The sequence below is a fragment of the Bactrocera neohumeralis genome, chromosome 2, assembly GCF_024586455.1.
Source record: "Bactrocera neohumeralis isolate Rockhampton chromosome 2, APGP_CSIRO_Bneo_wtdbg2-racon-allhic-juicebox.fasta_v2, whole genome shotgun sequence".
Lineage (NCBI taxonomy): Eukaryota > Metazoa > Arthropoda > Insecta > Diptera > Tephritidae > Bactrocera > Bactrocera neohumeralis.
The window spans coordinates 28,174,265-28,193,374 of NC_065919.1; the positions used below are offsets into that span (position 1 = coordinate 28,174,265).

General features: G+C 34.7%; 1 protein-coding gene across 1 annotated transcript in view; it reads right to left on the reverse strand.

Annotated features, from left to right (window-relative positions):
* Nucleotides 1-8,618: 8,618 nt before the first annotated feature.
* LOC126767957 (ras-like protein family member 10B) overlaps nt 8,619-19,110 on the reverse strand; it is a 179,109-nt gene continuing 168,617 nt past the window's right edge. Inside the window, 4 exon segments of the mRNA XM_050485790.1 lie at nt 8,619-10,599; nt 12,275-12,342; nt 12,505-12,618; nt 12,706-12,819. Of these exon segments, the coding sequence (XP_050341747.1) occupies nt 10,482-10,599; nt 12,275-12,342; nt 12,505-12,618; nt 12,706-12,819 (414 nt within the window). The 3' untranslated portion in view covers nt 8,619-10,481.

The following is a 19,110-nucleotide window of genomic DNA, read 5'->3' on the forward strand; positions in this document are numbered from 1 at the left end:
TTGGGCTTCGTCTAAGTTAGTGAAAGAATGTCTTGATCTCTTGAAGGATCTACAACCTATTTCATGATAAACCTGCCATGAATTCCAGGACATAGTGATATTCCTGGTAACTGTGAAGCAGAGATGATAACTATCCGTCGAGGGTTACTTGCGGACATCTCGGATGCTCAGATAAAACTTTTCACGCTAATAAAATTCATCAGAGCGAATAGAGTAAGAGTGAGTCTTGAGACCCAGTGGTAACGCAATGGAACTCTTAAAGGCTTAGGTGCGTTCTGAGCCAGCACCTAAGTAATCTACCTAACACTGAAAGCAAATCGTTCATTCTGGTATACCCTTTGCTTCCTTCGCTTTGTTATTAAAGTATGAATTGTCACGCAGAGCGAGAAAAGTGTGTGTGCCATAAGAGTATCCAGGTACAAGCGGGCGTTTGCAGAGGAAGCGGTAGACTTTCTCCGTGCGAAACCTCCTTATTTTTCGAAGTATTCAACGTTCTGCTCGGTCCAAACGTTACTTTTCCATAAATATTAATAAAATTTCATCCAATTAAACAATTCTTGTTTTTTTTTGTTTTGCAATACTTCATTTTTATTATTTCTCACTAACTTTGCTTCACAATAGCTTTTATATAATGGTCAGTGTTTTGTTTTGTAATTTTTTATCGCAATTTCTTAATCAACATTTGAAGCCTACAACTTAAGATTATGTAACACTGGCTTGAACTTCGTGTTCTCTATTTATTATTTATTATTTATTACTTATGGCTTATGCTTTTTGTTTGTGTATGAAGTATAAACTCGTTTAGAAATACCTATTCTTGTGAACTTTTTTATCACTTAATTATTATTTATTTTTTAAATATATGTTATTTGGTTTGTATCTATTGCTTAAGTAATTTACTGCTTGGTTGCATTTGCGTGAAATACTTTTAATTGCTGCGCAATTGTCGGTTTTGTTGCCTAAATTTTCATATATGTATGTACATACCTTATACAGTAGCTTTCCAAATATTAAGAACCACTGCAAAATTATACTGATAATAAAACCCACTAGAGGTTATCCTAACTGTTCCAGAAACATGTTCAAGTTTGATGACGTTAAGCGAACTCTCTGTTTTTCTCTCAACACTTTCGGACTTATCTTCAGTGTGAAGCAGTTTTTTGTCATAAAGGAAGTTATAAAGGAAAAGTCGTTCCATAATATTAAGTAGAAGTTTCTCAAAAAATGCTGAAACTCTCTTTTCAATGCTGCAATGAAGCATCTCGCATATAAACAAGATTTCCTACAAGAACTTGATGTTGATCGCTCAGTTTATATGACAGCTATATGCTATAGTCTGATCTGAACTGAAAATTTTGTCCGGAGATTGTAGTACCGCTGCCTTACACAATAATCTATGACAACTTTTGGATTTCTTCAGTCATATAGGAATAGAAGGAAACGAAAAGGAAGATGAGTTGGCTAGCTCGGAGGTAGTCAGCAACACAATTTCCCTAAGTTACGTTAGACCATTCAGCTCCGTTAAAATCCACTGAGTTGCTGGATAAGGTTTAATTTATAACAAATTTGGAAGTAAGAATGCACCTAATGATGGCCTCAGTGCCGCCGCCTGTAGACTGGCAGTCCTTCGCCTCCATTTTCAGGCAATCCACCAACACAATACACTCGAGTTTGCGTCATATCGTGAAACAGTAATTTTTTTATACCTTCAATAGGGTATATTAAGTTTTCCAAGCGATTTAGCCATGTCCGAATGTCTCTATATACGCGAACAAGTCTCTCAGTTTTTGAGATATTGATTTAAAAATTTGTAAACGTCTTTTTCTTCCCAAGTAGCAGCTCATTTGTCGGAACCGCCGATATCGGATCACTATAGAATATAGCTGCCATACAAACTGGACGATCGGAAGTGCTTATTTTGAAAGATATCTTCAAGAAATTTGACATGGATCATAGCCTAAGAAGAGATTATTTAGCATATTCATAGTTGCCACACAAACTAACCGATAAAAGTCAAGTTCGTGTAAGGAGTATTTTGAATTTGTGAAGGGTATTGTAGCTTCGTTGAAACCAAAGTTCACGTTTTTTCTTGTTTTGCCAAACAGTTCTATAATTTCGAACTCAACTGTATGCTGTATGTATGTACGATGATTGGTTGTGCAAATTGAGTGCGTACTCGCGTGCTGCCACGCAATCACAATGCAACGTTTAAGCTATAATTAATTGAAAATCAGACGTGAGCTTTCGAATTATTTTTTGTTTTCTTGTTCTTCCGTTTGCAATCATTGTTTGCTAATAAATTTATACAAAGTTGATTGGCTTTGAGCAAAACTGTGTTGTAAAAGTATTACAACATTTCATTTGCGGTATTTTAATGTATGTATAACTGTATTATATATACTACGTATATATATGTATATATTTATCATCATTTCTTGTTTTTTGCAAAAGCGCGTTTAACAAACTTGAAGCAACATTGTGAATCCAGCGGATTGAAGCAAAATTAATTAATATTTTTTATTTATTTTTAAATACTTTTATATAAGCTTTAGCACTTTTATGCGTGTATATTTTTTATTAAAATCTTTTAATCAATTCATTATTAAATATTTCCGCAATATATTTATAAATATTTCACTTGCAATTTTTAGGCATTTCTTGTACGGTTTCATTTATTTTTTACTTTTAATATCTTTTTTTAATTTTTTTTCATAATACTTCGGATTTACTTTTACACCTTAACCCTTCACTTTTGGGTTTAGCCGTTCTAAACTTAACAATACTTTTTGCCATATATTAAGCTTCAATTTATTTTTGTTATTTATGTCTATGTGTCTTATTTATTATACATATTTATTTAGTTTTTACATTACTCTCTGTTTATGTTAGCAAATGTTTTCAAAATTAACAGCCATTTTGACGAATCTTTCAAATATTTTGAAATAATACAATTTGTAAGAACACAACGCAATAATCTAGCAATACGTCTACAATATAACAATAACAATAACACGTTTAGCATGACACCTAGCATTCATTGTTTATATTTATTAGTTAATACTTTTATTTGTATATATTTATTTTCATCGTTATATATTATATACAATATAGTATTATATATTTTCATCAAACAACACTGAGTAAGGTCCGCAGCATTTACAAACTTATAAAATATTAGACTTCATTTGACCGTAATTATGTTATTTAATTAATTAATTTTTTTAAACAACAACAATTTTTCAAATCAATTTTCTATTCAAAAGTATAAGATTTAATATTGTAATTGCAAAATTATGGAAAACTTTTGAACAATTAATTTCTTTCGATTTTTTTGTCCAACTTTTTTTCATAAAACTATTAAATACATTTTCATAAAATAATAATTTGCCTCTTTTTTCAAAACATACATATATCACTATCAAGCGCTCAACGGAATTTGATAAATTTATGATGGAAATATTATTCTAGTACCACTTTCAAATAAGTCAATTAATTTAGACAATTTAGACTCATCGCGTTTAGTCTTCAAAAGCATTTTAGCAAAACCATTTAGCTGTCTAAAAAGATGACAATTCTGTATTTTTTCTTTCATATCAATTTCTTCCTCTTCTTAATTGGCGTAGACACCGCTTACGCGATTATAGCCGAGTTAACAACAGCTTCATATCAATTTACTGCCAATTAAATACTAAATTAGTTAATTAAGTATATAATTATATACAAAGTTGAGACCATTAGCGATTAAATTATTGAAATTTTCTTAATTCTTTAGTTCGGAATAAGTTTGGACAAGAACATCAGAAAGCTTTTAATTGTTTGGGTTACATCGTTAGCTTCCCATAGTTGCTTAGGTCTCAGAGCAGCTCAGCTAGCACTGGTCAACTACCACCAGCTGCAAGGTCCTTCTGGCCTAGGAGAAATCGGAAGAGGTCAATTGAGCTCATCACAATTAGCAAGATTCTCTTTTCAATGATTATAGGAATTTTAACTGGGCTTTGTCCCATCGGGATTAATGCAGTAAGATCAGCTGTTTTGAAAAAGTTGAGATAGAGAGATCTTATCGCTTTCTCCTCGAATGTCCCGCTTTTGCCAGAACAAGTTCAAAACACTCACGGGTCTCAAACAATTAGATATCCAGGTGATATAGCAAAAATAGACATGAAGCAATAGACATGATAGGTAGCCACAGGAGCTTCACAAAGGATTGAATACATAGTTTAAGTATTATTCCTCCACCATTCTGAAGGATCAGCCATATAATCTAAACTAAATACCTTGTTTTAGATCGAAAATGTTGGGTTATCTGAAGCATCTTCATCTCAAAGAACTATAAGTATTTAAATATTGCTTAACTCATCCATACATCTTAAATCTTTCTTACAAAATATTGATGAAATATTAAAGGTAAAAAAACCAAAAAAGAAACCAATCCACAAATTTATAAATACATATTATATAATCAAATCACATATCATATGATATTAGTGTTTGGTTTAGTAGAAGTTATTTTGGAAAAATCGGTTAAAGTCTATAATCACAAACACTTTGGTTCCCTCTTGAGCGAAACGCCTCAGATATGGGAGACTAGCTACGCTTTGGAATTTCTTGAGGTCTAGGTCTATATTGTTAATAACTCTAATAAAACTTCTTTCATGCTGGGCCATAGATCGATAGTTAAAAATTGTAAATTGTATAAAATTGAGTTTATTAGAGTTTTTTTGACAATATCTACCAAATAACGGGGGAGGCTAATTGTTTCTGTTCCATTGAGTGCTTGGTGTTTTTGTCCGATAGAACTCCGAATGATTTCTACTTAGTTTTTTAAACTTTCGAGTTTAACGCTGACCAAGATAGTTTGAGCTGCAGCTTTATTTACTGAAAGGAAAACTCGATGCCCTCCTCCATCTCTACAAGTACGGTTAGGGACTGAATTGAAGACAATTTAATAACGTATTTAACAAACGAAGGCTGTAAATAATTTTGAAAACGTTGAAATAGGACCATAGAAGTTAACAACATTAATCCATGTCCGTTTTATTCTGTGATATAACGCTAATAGAATAAGAAAAGTCATAGAATTTTACAGAAGGCAAAATCTTAGTTAGAAGTTAGTGTTAATAAAACATGATAAAACGTGTGTAAATCGTTTTTTAGGCGGAACCTTGCTGCGTACCAATATTTGAGAAATAACCTACTTCTCATATGCGTATATTGTTGTATTAAATAACGATTTACTTTTGCTTTAATCATACTTAAATATTATAAGTATAATCTCATAGTAAAGATGTATAATATTTTTATTATTATATATTTTTAGTTTCCTGTTTATTTATTTATTTTATGTTTTTTTTAATTTTCATTTCTGTGAATTTTAATTTCGACTTAACTCATTAAATATGTGTCTAAATTTAGTATTTCACCTTTCTCTTTTATAAGTTTTTTTGTTTTTGGTTTTTTGTATAACTAATACCTTTCAATTAATATGTGTATACATATATACAAATTCAGCCTTAATTTGTTTACATTTATTAACTCGTTTATATGCTAGTATATAAAAAATAATTATCTGAAAGTACTTGGGGTCTAAAATCATGCCTTCAAGGGTTCACGGTTTATTCAAAGATTATTATTTTTTTATTTGAATGCACCGGCAACACTGTAAAATGTTTCTGTTGTTTTTTTATTTGCCTGTTATTGTTTATATTGTGCTATGTACAGTGGGTCGAAATTCGTTAAAACCTAATTGTATTATTGTTTTAGTTAATTTAACAATATTACATACAGTTATGTATATTTATGTGTGTATGTTAATTCATTATTTGTGTGCTAAAAACTATTTCAATATTCGAATTCTAAAATTATTTGAAGTTTTCAACCTCTATTTGCTTTTATGAGTGCTTATGTGTGTTTCTAAGGGTTAATATTCTTCAAATATTTTCGCTAATTTTTCATTTTAACAATAATAACACATAATTTGTGCGTTCATTTTACTTCACTAAATTTGCCGTTTGTCTCAACGTTTTTACCGCTAATTACAAATAAATACATATCTACCTTTATAACTGATAATTTTCTTTGTATGTGTGTTGCGTTATGCGTCTAAAATGCATAAACTATACCTAAATATGGGGTTCCATAACATATCCAAACATATGTGTACTTAGTAAATGTGATTTATTAATTTTTATACTCTTGCAACATGTTGGAACAGAGCATAATAGTTTTGTTCATCTAACGGTTGTACGTATCACCTAAAACTAAGAGAGAGATATATAGGGTTGTATATAAGTAAATAATTAGGATGATGAGAGGAGTTGAAATCCGGGTGACTGTCTGTCTGTCCGTACGTGCAAGTTGTAACTTAAGTAAAAAAGCAGATCTTGATGAAACTTAGTATGCGCATTCCTTGGCCAAAAAAAAATTACGAGTTCGTAGATGGGCGTAATCGGACCACTGCCACGTCCACAAAACGAATGAACAGAGGACATTTTATTAGTATGTAGTATTGGCAAAAATACATAAAATCGGGTCGATACTACCCTCAACATCAATATACCATACATATATTTATAATGATTTTCGTTTTGCTAACAAATCTTATGCCGTGGATATAGGCCGGTCAGATCTTCTGGTTTTCACCTTAAGGTATCGCCCTGGCTTCGATTTTTGCAAGTTGCAAGAGTATAAAATGCTCGGTTGCATCCGAACTTAAACCTTCCTTACATGTTGTGTTGATTTAATTTTTATTTTACTATTTATTTGTATTCCTTTTTATTCTCTATTCACACGAGTACTTAATTATGGTAATTCTTGCAAAGATCACAACTTTAAAGTATTTTTTCTGAAATTATTTGCATTTTCAGTTGCAAATGCCTACAAGTTCTTATTTATTGGTAATCGATTTAGCGTCTTAGACCATTGTGCGAGCAGTTTAAGTTTTCTTCAGACCCACAATATAAACTTACATACTCACTACGATCACTTTTCATGAACGTTATATAATGTTTTAAGTTTTTTATTTAAGTATTTTTTTAAATTTTTTATTGTAAAATATGGTGGGATAAAGTTTTTCACTATAGCCAACGGAAAATTACTGTTTAATATTAGACAGTTATTATGTGCATAGATTAATAACTAATACTTTACTTCAAAAACTAACTCAAAGGTCAAAAACAAACAAATCTAAATTACATAGTAATACGAAAAAAGTCCAAGAAAAATTAAAAATGGTATTCAATTAGATCGAGTAGATTTTGTAATTGAGCTTAAAAGCTCTCAGAACAGGATTAAGTAAAAGTATTCGTTTAATAAACGTTGCTTGGAACCACATGCTCTTCCCATTGCACTCCTCTCAAAGTAAAATATATCCTAATTATCACTTTATAATAGTTTTTAGCAAGTCGTTCATGAAATTTAATACGTTTAGCTGCAACACTGTCTCTCTTACGCGGATAACTCATTATAATTTGATTTGTGCAAGTAAATTTTGTTTCTCTTTTTCTTGCTTCTTCGATTTGCCACTTTCCAAAGCTTAGTAAATGGCAGAAGAAATGATTCTGCAACAAGATTTCTTCGGCTCAAGTGCGCTAAAACTAAATTAGAAAGCAAATGCGTATTAGTGGTCATAAACTCTCCGTTCAAAAAAATTAGCAAGTTTATGTTTTACAAAAATTTTGTTGTTCGAGATACTGAAGCATTAGTTATCCAAAGTTTTGGAAAATTCAATATTTGCTTCTTTTCTTCTCATGTGTTCAAGCCAAAATATTGTTTTAAGGACTCGATATGGAGGAATTTTGAAAATTAATATTGAATATTATGTTAAAAAACTAACTTTAAAGTTATTGATGGTTTCAAATTGGATTTTCCATCGCATATTCAGTCAAAAATTTAAAAGGATTTGAAGGATTGGTAGGAAATTTGACGAATAGTCCATTTTATTGTAGGTGTTAGACTATAAAAATTGCGAGAACAAATCTTGGAGAGTTACATACGAGGCAAAAATAAATCATTTCTGGACTTTTTACCTCTACTTACTCTTCTATCCTACCTCGGTCTTTTTATGATGAAAGGGAACAGTGAAAGATGTTGCAAAGCTAGCTGCATTTTGCACGATTTACAAGACACAGGTTCTAATTTAGTTTATCGTCTTTAAAACGCTTTGTTGTTGCCTTACTTGTCATTTTGATTACTATCTAGTGTTTTTTGCGAGTAGGATTGCGTTCTTTTAGACATGTAGTTTTCAAGACGTATTAAAATGCAATTAAATAAATTAATGTTGTAGTCAAGAATTGACTTTATTATAAAAATGGGGATTTGCTATTAAGTTTTAAAAATGATTTAGGACAAGTGATCGACGTGACTGGCTCAAATAATTCCACCTGAAAGGCGATTGGGCTGTATGTCAACAATAGCGTGCTAAATATTCTCGGGCTTATCTGCGTAGACAAGTGACTTCACATAACCTGACAAAAAATAGTCAAGCAGTTCACTACATCTTGCCTTCAGCAAAAGTGTTCTTCAGTAAATTGATTGTTTCGCTGGGTGTATGGCAAGTAGCAATATCCTGTCCTCCAAATTCTGGCACCAAAAAAGTCATTAATCATGGCTCTATAACGTCCCCCATTGATTGCTATATTATGGAATTTTGAAGAAGTATGCCTGTTTGTCCATAGAACAACCGAAAAGTTTCGTTTTGAGTCATCTCAACAATGAGTTGTGAATTATTATTACTCCAAACGCGACAAATCTTCATCTCTGAACAATATTTTCTTGTGAAAATCGGAATAGGTGGTCGTCTCGTCTTGGGCTCATTCACCGAACGTGTGACGCGATTGATTGTCGTCCGCTTCTAATTTTTGTACGAGCTGGACTTTGAAAGCCCACAAACTAATATCCTTCGATATTCGGCTCCAAAGAAGCAATAGCGTCTTCTGTCCGTACTGTAAGGGGACCCTGAGGATTACCCACTAGCGTAAATGTGCTGCGAAACCGATTCATGGTTGCTTGAATTGCCGACTCTCCTCGGTGATTAAGTCGATTGAATATTGGATGCAACGAGCAATGTGTCGCGCGAGCCGAACCATTATTTTGGTAATAAATTTACATGATTTAGGCACGTTGCTCTGAACTAAATCAGTTCATTATGAAATAGGAAATCAAACTGAGTCCAAATCCAGTCAAAGCTCTCAAAAATATCAACTCCGAAAAAAGTATTGCCCTGAAAACCACACGTCTAAAAAAAAAAACAAAAATATATCGGGTCAGAAGTGACAAAGTCACAGATTTTCCCATGTTATTCTAAAGAGAATCATGACTATTTGGATTTGGGTAGGAGATTTTCGGTACTCGAAAATTTTGAGATGTAATTAGAATAAATTTAGAATTATAATGTCAAAATAATAGTATTTATATGTTACAGTAAGTATGTAGCCGTTAACAAGCTTTGTTGTAAATGTTGATCTTAACACAGGGTAAAGTAATATATAATTCCGAATCCATATAACGGTATTTTAAAATACCTTATCGCTTAATTTTTTGTTAGCAAAACAATTGGTTCAAAATATTGGATTTTTGCTGTAAAAAATGGACCATTCGCGTCAAAGAAATTCCGTACATGAATTTCTAAAAAAATTTCTTGGATACATATTTAATATACATATACTTTCTTTTTATATATGTAGATTATATATGTAGATGTAGACATATAGAAATACTTAAGTTCTCTTTGAGAACTCGAATTTAATCACACCATCTCTTACCTTGCTTCGCTCAGCACGATGTGATCAACTTTACATGAGAGCACAGTTGAGAGCGAATGGCTTTATGACATTAAATCAGAAAATAAATTAAATATCTTAATTTATTATGGGTACCGTTAAGGCAAGTAATTTAAATTTAATTAAAATTTTAAGTGAAATCAAATTGAAAAGGGAACATTCGTATAGCTTCTAATTTAGACTCTATTCTCGGTTTATTATACTGATAATGAGAAATAAAACGGGTATACTAATACCTTATATTCATTTATAGTTAGTTCAAATCTCAAATTACTTGCCTTTGTATAACAATTTCTATACTAAGCTAAATTTATTATTGTTTTCCCGATTTTTTTCTCTAGAAGTGTATCTACTTTAGCATTGCCTTAATTCACTACATATATGTACATACGTAGTACTTACAAATTATATATATGTTCTAAATTGTTTCGCTATTTGCGTATTTTAATCCACATAAACTAGCATTAATTCGCTCTTAAGGGAGCTAACAGCTGCAACAATTTGATTTTTACAGGTGAATTTGTGACTTCACCCCTTCATATGGTGCATACCTAAGTGAGTATATCTACCTAAATTGGCGGCATTTGGTTAGTCTTTCGTTTTGTTCGTGGGAAATTTAGCGATGGGCTCGAAAGTATACAGCTGTAGCTTGGACCCCTTGACCGCGACTCATATGCCTTCTTTGAAGAGTTTGAGCAGATAACGCTAAAGTATTGTGCAACGTCCTTTATTCCTAGTTGATTGTGTGAATTCGCTGACAATGGCACCGGAGCTGGTACAGCCCATCAGTTCCCGGAATACGTCGCCAATTTTGTAATTATATCTGGAAAGAGTACGAAATATACAAATTTAAATTAAAATTGCTTTAATTTTGAAATATTTTTAAATATTTTTATAAGTTTTACTTTTCCAATAAGTGGCTAATTTTTATTTCTAAGCTAGCTGACCCCAGAAACCCAGTTTTGAAATGAAAATAAAGTTGAATTTATATCGAGTTGAAAATCATTTATTTGGGATTTTTCTAAATTTTTTTCAATGTAACGCAGCTTGATAAACAACATTTTTTGCTTCCTGTTCCGCTGCGTAAATGCACGGAGAAAATGATTTTCCAACTCATGAAAAACATGGCATTTCTAGATTTATGCCATACAGTTCTAGCTACTATCGTTGTGTCCTATTGATTGTCACCGCAAATGCAATTTTCCCTGGAAACTGGATATGTTTAAACTGAAATGGCAAATCGTTGGAACTCAAAGGAATTCGTAGAATCAAGCATTCGGCCCTCTTGTAATCGATATCTGCGTCACAATCAGTCGGGTTCCATTACACACTTTCGGCGCATGAAGATTGCGAAACATAACAATGACAGATCCAACTTTGAGACGGAAATGATGCGGCGACCTACCAAGCCTCTCCAAAGAATTTAGAAATTCCACTGGATACTTAACGATTTTGTCTTCATTGTCAAGACGATTGATCGATTTGTATGAGCGCAAACCTCCCGGAATTTGACATAGAATCATCCAGTTTAAGTCATTAATATCGGTATTTTTGGAGGAAATTGCGCGTGCACTCAAGCAATCGTAGTTACGATAATTTAGCCTATGTTGGCACAAGCATTCGTGATGGGTTCATCACTCGCTGAAGTAAATTGACAAAAGAAGGAACGACTGTATGTCCATCTACGTTTACCACCATTTCTTTTGACGAGTACGTCTAATATCAAGGATTTCCGAAAGAATGTTTGAACACGAAACTTCTTGAGAAAAAACTCGCAATTGGAATTGATATCGAACCACTGGAAGTATCAACCGGAATTGCCCATTTCCTGCCAAATGTCTTCGGCAATGTCATTTTGTGCGTATCCCATAATTGAGGCGGATTTGAAGGTTGATATGTCGAAATGATCGTTGCGAAAAGTGTGCGAACTTCAGTGACATCCGAAGTACCTATCGCATCGTCCGCCGTTTGATTCCAGTGATTATCATGTTCCAGCAATTGTAACCGTTGAAAGACGAAATAGCCGAAAAACTACCAAAAGTGAAGAAAAAGAAAGTGGTGTTTCACCGAGACAATGCAGATCTCAAAATAATACTAGCTGGGAAAAATTTTTCGACGAATGAAGAGGTGAATGCCGAAACTGAGGCTTATTTTGAAACAAAGGACAAATCGCAGAACAAAAATGGTAACGAAAAGTTGGAGGATCGCTATAATCAGTGTATCACCCTTGAAAAGATCTATGTTGAATAAAAATAAACGAATTTTGCCAAAAAATGGGTTTTACGGTAGACCTCGGACTTTTCAATTGATTTGTTATGTTTACATACAATTTTAGTTGTGTTCCCCTGTGAAGCCCCATTAATTTCTTTTACAGTAGCTATATGAAATATGAAATCAATAAATTATGTCTAAAACGCAAAAAAATAGGTTTAAAATCATAACAAAAAGTTAAGATTTTTAAATAAATATTTCTGATTCGATTTGCTTTGTGTACTTACTTGGCAGAGCATTCCACGTAGCCACAACGCCAATGTTTGCGCACCAGTGTTGAGATATCCTTCAGCTCCTGCAATGCCATAAAAATTCAATTAGGTATTAAAAATTGAAGTGTTTTGAGCATTTGAAACACTTAAGCTCAAGTGCTTACATATCTGATATACTTGTGTGTTAAAACAGCTATGATTGGATTTAAGAGAATGCAGCTGAAGCTAAGTATATAACCACTCACCTGTGAAGTAGCCTGCAGCTCGGTGACCGTGTCGTATTTATTACCAATTACAATTATACTAAAATCTCGATGACTAAAACTATCCAATATTTGCTCTCTCATTGCGCGGCAGTACTGTGGGAAGGTGATGAAAGAAACGTGATCAACTTAGGTCGCCTTTAAAATAAAAATATGAAATTTTTCATGCCGGCATGCACTAACCTGAAATGTTTCCAAATTGCCCATGTCGAATACCAAAACATATGCGTGTACGGTTCGCAACCCCAGCGGATGTCCATTATTCCATTCGGCAAAGTTATCGGCCGGGAAACGTTTCTATTTGCGCGCATTTGCATTTATTTGTTCGTTTATGTATTTACGTATGCATGTGTAGGTGTGTTTTTATATAATTTCCCATTTTCATTTGCATTCGCCCGCCATTCGCAACAGCCAACAACAATGGTAGTGTTGTCGCAATGTGGAATTGATATGTTTGTCGTTTGGTTGGTTGTTTCGTTAGTCGTTGAACATTTTGGTTGATTTCGATTATTTCGTCAGCATGAAAGGAAATGAGAAAACAGTTTATGAAATGAAAGTTTGCTGAGCTAAAAAATGTAATTCAATTACAAAAAGTCATTACTGAAATGTCCATGAACATTAAGGTGTGCGATGTGAAGCAAAAGCAGGCTTCTGTCTAAAAGTCTCCTTTTTTGAAAGTACAACAGCAACCCGATGAGCATTGTTTTGAAATCTAAAGAACCGATTGTAACTAAACTGAATCACAGCTAAACTCTCTTAATTCCAAATGCTGGAACTATGTATAAACATATTGAAATAACATCATTTTCTTTTAAGAACTAAGCTTCGTCAAAATGAAGGCTTGTTGTAGAAGAGAAACATATCTAATCACATATCTATCACTCAAGATTTCAAGCCTCCAACAATTTAGGTCTGCGAATTATTTGGTGGCCATTGGTAAACAAGCACGTTGCCGACTAAAAGGGGCGTGAAGTATAGCAATAATACCATTTGATTGGAACCTGTAAGCGATCAAGGGCTGCGACAAATCAAAGATTATTTGAGGAAGTGCGGCGTTACGGTATCTAGCTGAGCTAGCCAACATATGGAATTTGACATAATGGGTGTTTTTGTAGGCATGTATTTTTCAAGAAGAAAGAAAACGTATGAATATAATTTACTGTTATAGCCAAAGCTTTATTATATGTAAATATAAGGGATTGACGCGGCATAAATTCCTCCTTAGAGGGCCAACTTTCGAACATTTTTCCAGCAATTTGGACCGTATGTCGGCGTTAACGCGGCGAATATTATCTTTCAAAGCCTCAATCGTGTTGAGCATATCTGTGAGAACAAGCGGTTTCACACAAAAATGGTTCAGCGGTGAAATCGCACGATCTTAGAGGCCAAGCCACAGACAGTTTTGTTTATTAACATACCAACTCAAGCAAAAGTGAGCTTTATCGTTGAACAATACTTTCCTGTGAAAATTTGGATCGGTGGCCATCTCGTTTTGACATCATTTATCGAACGTTCGACGAGCTTGATGTTCATCCGGCTTTAGTGCTTGGACGAGTTAGAATGTTTAAAAAGGAGAGGAAATATTTCGCAAGGGTACTATCATATAAAAGGAATAAATAGAGGAATAAAACAAATACTTTCCTTTTAGCACACTAAAACTATTTGGAATAAGTAAGGAGTGCTAAATTTAGACATAATTTCGTACTCTTTCAACATACAGGAATTAAAGTCGGGGCAAGAGACGGACCGTAGACGGTAAGTGCGGCCTCCATCATTAGGCACATTGTACTTTCGGGTGATAACCAATTTAAGCCTTATCCAGCAACTCAGTGGATTTGGTGAAAACCTGATTCTTTTCCATCCTAGCTGCCCAATGTCTATAAATATAAATATTGGGAGTTGTGAATATGTACCTTCTCACCCGGCTGAAGGCTTGGCATTCGTATAGATAATGTTCCAGCAACTCATCAGCTTCCCCCGAGCGGGCCAGTACGTCAGCCTTTTCTTTTCCTTCTATTCCTATGTGACCGGGTACCCACATGATATTAACAGAGTTGCGCACTAAAAGTCTAGTAATTGCCTGCTTGCATAACTTAGTGTTGGCGCTACGGAGAATTTTCATTGCCGCTTAGCTGTCCACTACAAGGTTTATGGACTTGCTGGTTAGAGTAAAAGCTCATTTAGCTCTTTCTGGTATGCCCACAATTTCGGTCTGAAGGACTGAATTGTAGTAATTTAGTTTGAAGCTGCATTCTGTGTATGGATTACTACAGAAGAAGCACCTACAGCTCCTGTTTCTGTTTCACCCTGTGATTCGTCAGTGAATATGTAGATTACGCCATTGGAACTGTCGATCAATGTCTGTCCAATTTTCTCTACTAGGGAATGAAAGCGATGTGTTTAGTTCCTCGTTCACGTTTTCTCGATCGCATTGCCAGCTTAACCATGCCTGTAGTGACGCCTAGCCTGACGTGAGCGTTGCGTTATAACTCACCTGAAGGTATATTGCTCGGATATCGAGGATAACCTCCAACGCCTTTGTTGAAGTTGTTTTTACTGCGCCCATAATCCTCAGAATGCATGCTCGTTGTACCTTTTCTAGGTGTTTAATACCTCCCTTTTTCGATAATGCCATCCACCTATCACTGCATCATACGTTAGTATGGGGCAGATGACACTTGATTAAAGCCAATACACAATATGGGGTCGTAGGTCCCAATTTAGTTCCAGATTCGAAGGGCTTCAGAAGCTCTGAAAACCAGCACACTTTGATCAAAGCCAGCCAATAATAAAACCTCACTAATATTTCAATCTATTTTGAAAATAGGCCTAAGCCACCGCTGAAGTTACTTGGAGGTGAGACCCAGGAAGAGAAAGATAACTATTTTTTCGATATTTTTTCGATAATCCTTGTATAAGACCTTACTATGGTTTATTTGAGCAGAGAAAGTTCTGCATCTGAAACCTCGGGATCTTACCACTATTCTGTACTACGAATCCTTTAGACGGTTTTCCATCCAATAATTTTCTTCTGTCTTCATTCCTCTTCCTGTTCAGGACTTTATATGGGGTCTTATTATATTTGGGTAGAGCAAGTTCTGTTTTATCCGCTATTGACACCAAAAGGAAATGAAGTTTCAGTTTTCGCACTTAGTTATCTTACGAAACACTTAGACTCAATCTTACTTTTTGTTGTAAAAAATTGGTTTTTTTTCTCATAATCAAAGGGTTTACTTGCTCATATTCGATTTACTGCTGAGTTTATTTGCCCATGCCGGTCGACCTTTTGTTGTTCAAAAGGCGTTTTACAAGTTTCCAAACTCTTCTCCACTTACCAAAGTGAGCAATTCATTTAAATGGGAGTCAATTTACATGTGTACATATGTGTGCCGTAACAGTATTTTATTTCTACTTTGGCCGTCAGCATACGTGGCGTGCGTTTATTGATTTTTAAGTGCAGTTGTCCTCAATTGCCACACATTCCACCTGCTGCTTGTTGGCTGGGTGTTGACAGAGGATATGCGGTTTTTGTTGCTCCATTGCGGCTTTGAATAAAAACAATTCTCAATTGTTTCACTATGTGATCCCAAAAGCAACAAAAACCAAGAGCACAACAGTAACAACGTAAAATAATCTCATATAGATATGTGTATGCACCAGGGAGTGCTAAAAAGGCATAACAATTCCCACAGTTATCAATAAAGTTAAACGGACAATACACAGGAAAGGCCTTACATTCATACATACATATACATATGTACACGCAAAATTACATTATACACATACTTATATTGCCGGTACTGCCACTTGTAAAAATCTTTATTTATGCATGCAACACCATTTTTCCCACAACAGCACAGCAACAATCCAACTGTCAACAACAACAGTACACGAGTATATACTCCATACCGATTTTTGAACAAATATTTCTGAACAGCTAATGTACAAAATATTATTGATTTCTGTACAGTTGGCTTGTTCCTTTTAAATATACAAATAAATAATAGAGAAGGGTTTACGAATGCCTTTACAATATCGCTTGTTTACCTAGGGGAATCATTTGATTAGCTTATGGTCGAAGTTGTAAGTCCTCAATTAAGCTTTGAGGCACATTTTACTTGAATGTTTTTAACATAAAATGGCACTGCACTTTCGCTGTTTGGATGATACTATACTATCTTACAAATGGCGGACCATAAGTTTGAGTATACGAGTGCGGTTCGATAAGTACTTAGCCCACAAACGAATAACGAAAATTTTTAAACAATGATGATTCATTTCTGAAGTCCTTCTTTTAGGTTCGGAACACTTTACTCAGGCGTACTTCAACTTTTTTAATATATCCGAAAAATATGTTTTAGTTACTCATATTCCGCCAATTCGGCTGAGACGACAGCGGATATATGAAGCGGTGTGCTGTTAATACTTATGGCAGTTCAGTTTTTCTTCGTCAAAGAGCGTTTTTTAGACATAGCCAGATATTTCGTAATAGTATCGTATTTAGGCATAGCTGAGAACTGAGAGTGTTATGCCTTTCTCCAGGTAGTCGATATAGAGTGCACCTTTTCCGCAGTTTGGATGTGGAAGTTAACTCTTTTGACCAAAGTCTCTGAAATATTTCGTCGGTGGTCACGAAACGTAGCAACCACTGGGGGCTGCGCTTAAAAAGCGTTAAACATTGTATAGCAGCCTCACGGTTATGGTTAACGTCTGGCGTGGGCAAACATGGCAGCAATGGCATTAGGGGCAAGGTATTACGCGCGGGATATAATCCACGCGCTCAGCTAACTCACGCACTTCCAACCTACTTTCTGTTACTTCGAGAATTTGTAAATTTTGTCGAAGTAATCTTAAAGGTAACCGTTTACGGGTCATCAAGGCTTGGTTACTTAAAATGCGACGTTAAAACTTGTTAAACCAATTTTTGACAACAGGCGCAGAAGTTCATGTAGGTGATATCAACAATGAGCCCGCGACCGTAGAGTTTCGAAATATCGCGGTTGTCGAGCCTGTAAGAAATTTTTTTTGAATAACCTCTACTATCTATGTACTTAAAGTATTTCGGTCTATCCTTTGGCATGTGTTTTGAACAACTTTAAATGCTCAGTTCATAAAAAAATTTTAAAGGAAACTAAATTTGTAAATTAGCAATCAGGTATTAAAAATAGTAAGGTTAGCCCAACTCCGATGAAGAACCCCACTTGGGCAAGTGTCAGGAAGTTTTCATTTCATCTTCCTCCATACAACTTTGACAGAATGCGTCCAACAAGATTTTCAAACTATTGGACAATAAATAAACCTTACTAAGAGTAAGTAATTCATTGGATCTCTTATGGTTTACTATAGATCAGATGGATCTTACAGTCGCACGTGAAGTTCATATGTCCAGCGCTAAAAAAAGCTGTAAGAAGAATTAGTTCTGGTCAACCGTCACCTATATAGGTATTTGTTGTTGTAAGTAAAAGTAAGATGAGCAATATAGAAAGACACAAAAATAATGCAGTTAAAATTTTTACTAAAAGCCAGTACTTTCTATAAGACCCTCGGTTGTATTTGACGTATTATCGATTATTATCTCTTGTATTAAAACTGTAGTGATGACTGCGATTTAATCCAAGAAAAATTTGGTACAGGATGTCACAGCTACAAGTTACGTGATTGATTTCATTGAAAAGTAGAAGTAGCTTCACACTATATACAATACATATGTATATATTATGAACTAACCATGTTGCTGTTCTAACGATTACCAAATTTCCGTTAGGATGGTAAGGATTAGATAAGTTGTCATCGTAGTTATCCAGGCTCAAGAAACGTGCTGTTTTGGCGATGTCGGACCATAGGGAGAGGGGTGTCAGAAGTGTAGCGTTAGCAGGGCATGCAAATAGGTGGTTACTGTCCTGCGGGGGCTCGTTGCGCGCTGGCCATATGTTTGATATTTCAGGGTCGATTCTGGATAAGTAGGACTTTAACCTGAACGGAGCTGCGCAAGGGTCACTCTTGATTCTTGCGGCAACTCTAGCTCTGCGTCTGCAATGGGTGTGGCTTGACTCCAAGTACGCCATTTAATGAGAGGGAGTCGGTGAAGGTGTCAATGGCTTCACTGTGAATGGCGGTCAGTGCATGGTTGAAGTTTATTGCGTCCGAAGTCTGGTCGGTGTATCGTTTTATGCCGTCCACATGGCTGAGGAAGGATGATTTCTGCAAAAGCACCCCAGCAGAAACGGCTTTAAGAGGAGCTTATTATGCTCCTTAACTGGGAGCATACAGGCCTTCTATGATAGACATCCAGATGCAACCTGTTGTGGTCCGAAACTATTCCCAGAACAGTCGGTTCTACGTTAATGGAATTGACCCGGATTTTATCCAGCCAAGGACTGTACTTTCGGAGATCTAACCTCGTTTGTTTGCGTAAGTTTTAGAACTAGCTATGTTTTTTATCTATGGAAAAATATTAATTATAACGAAGAATGGTCCAAATATCAAATTAGTTATGAATAATCCTCCGGAACCCTAAAAATTGTACTCTAGTTCTATATTTTTTATTTAAAGAGAGGAATGAAAAATCCTAAAGAATAGCCCGTTATT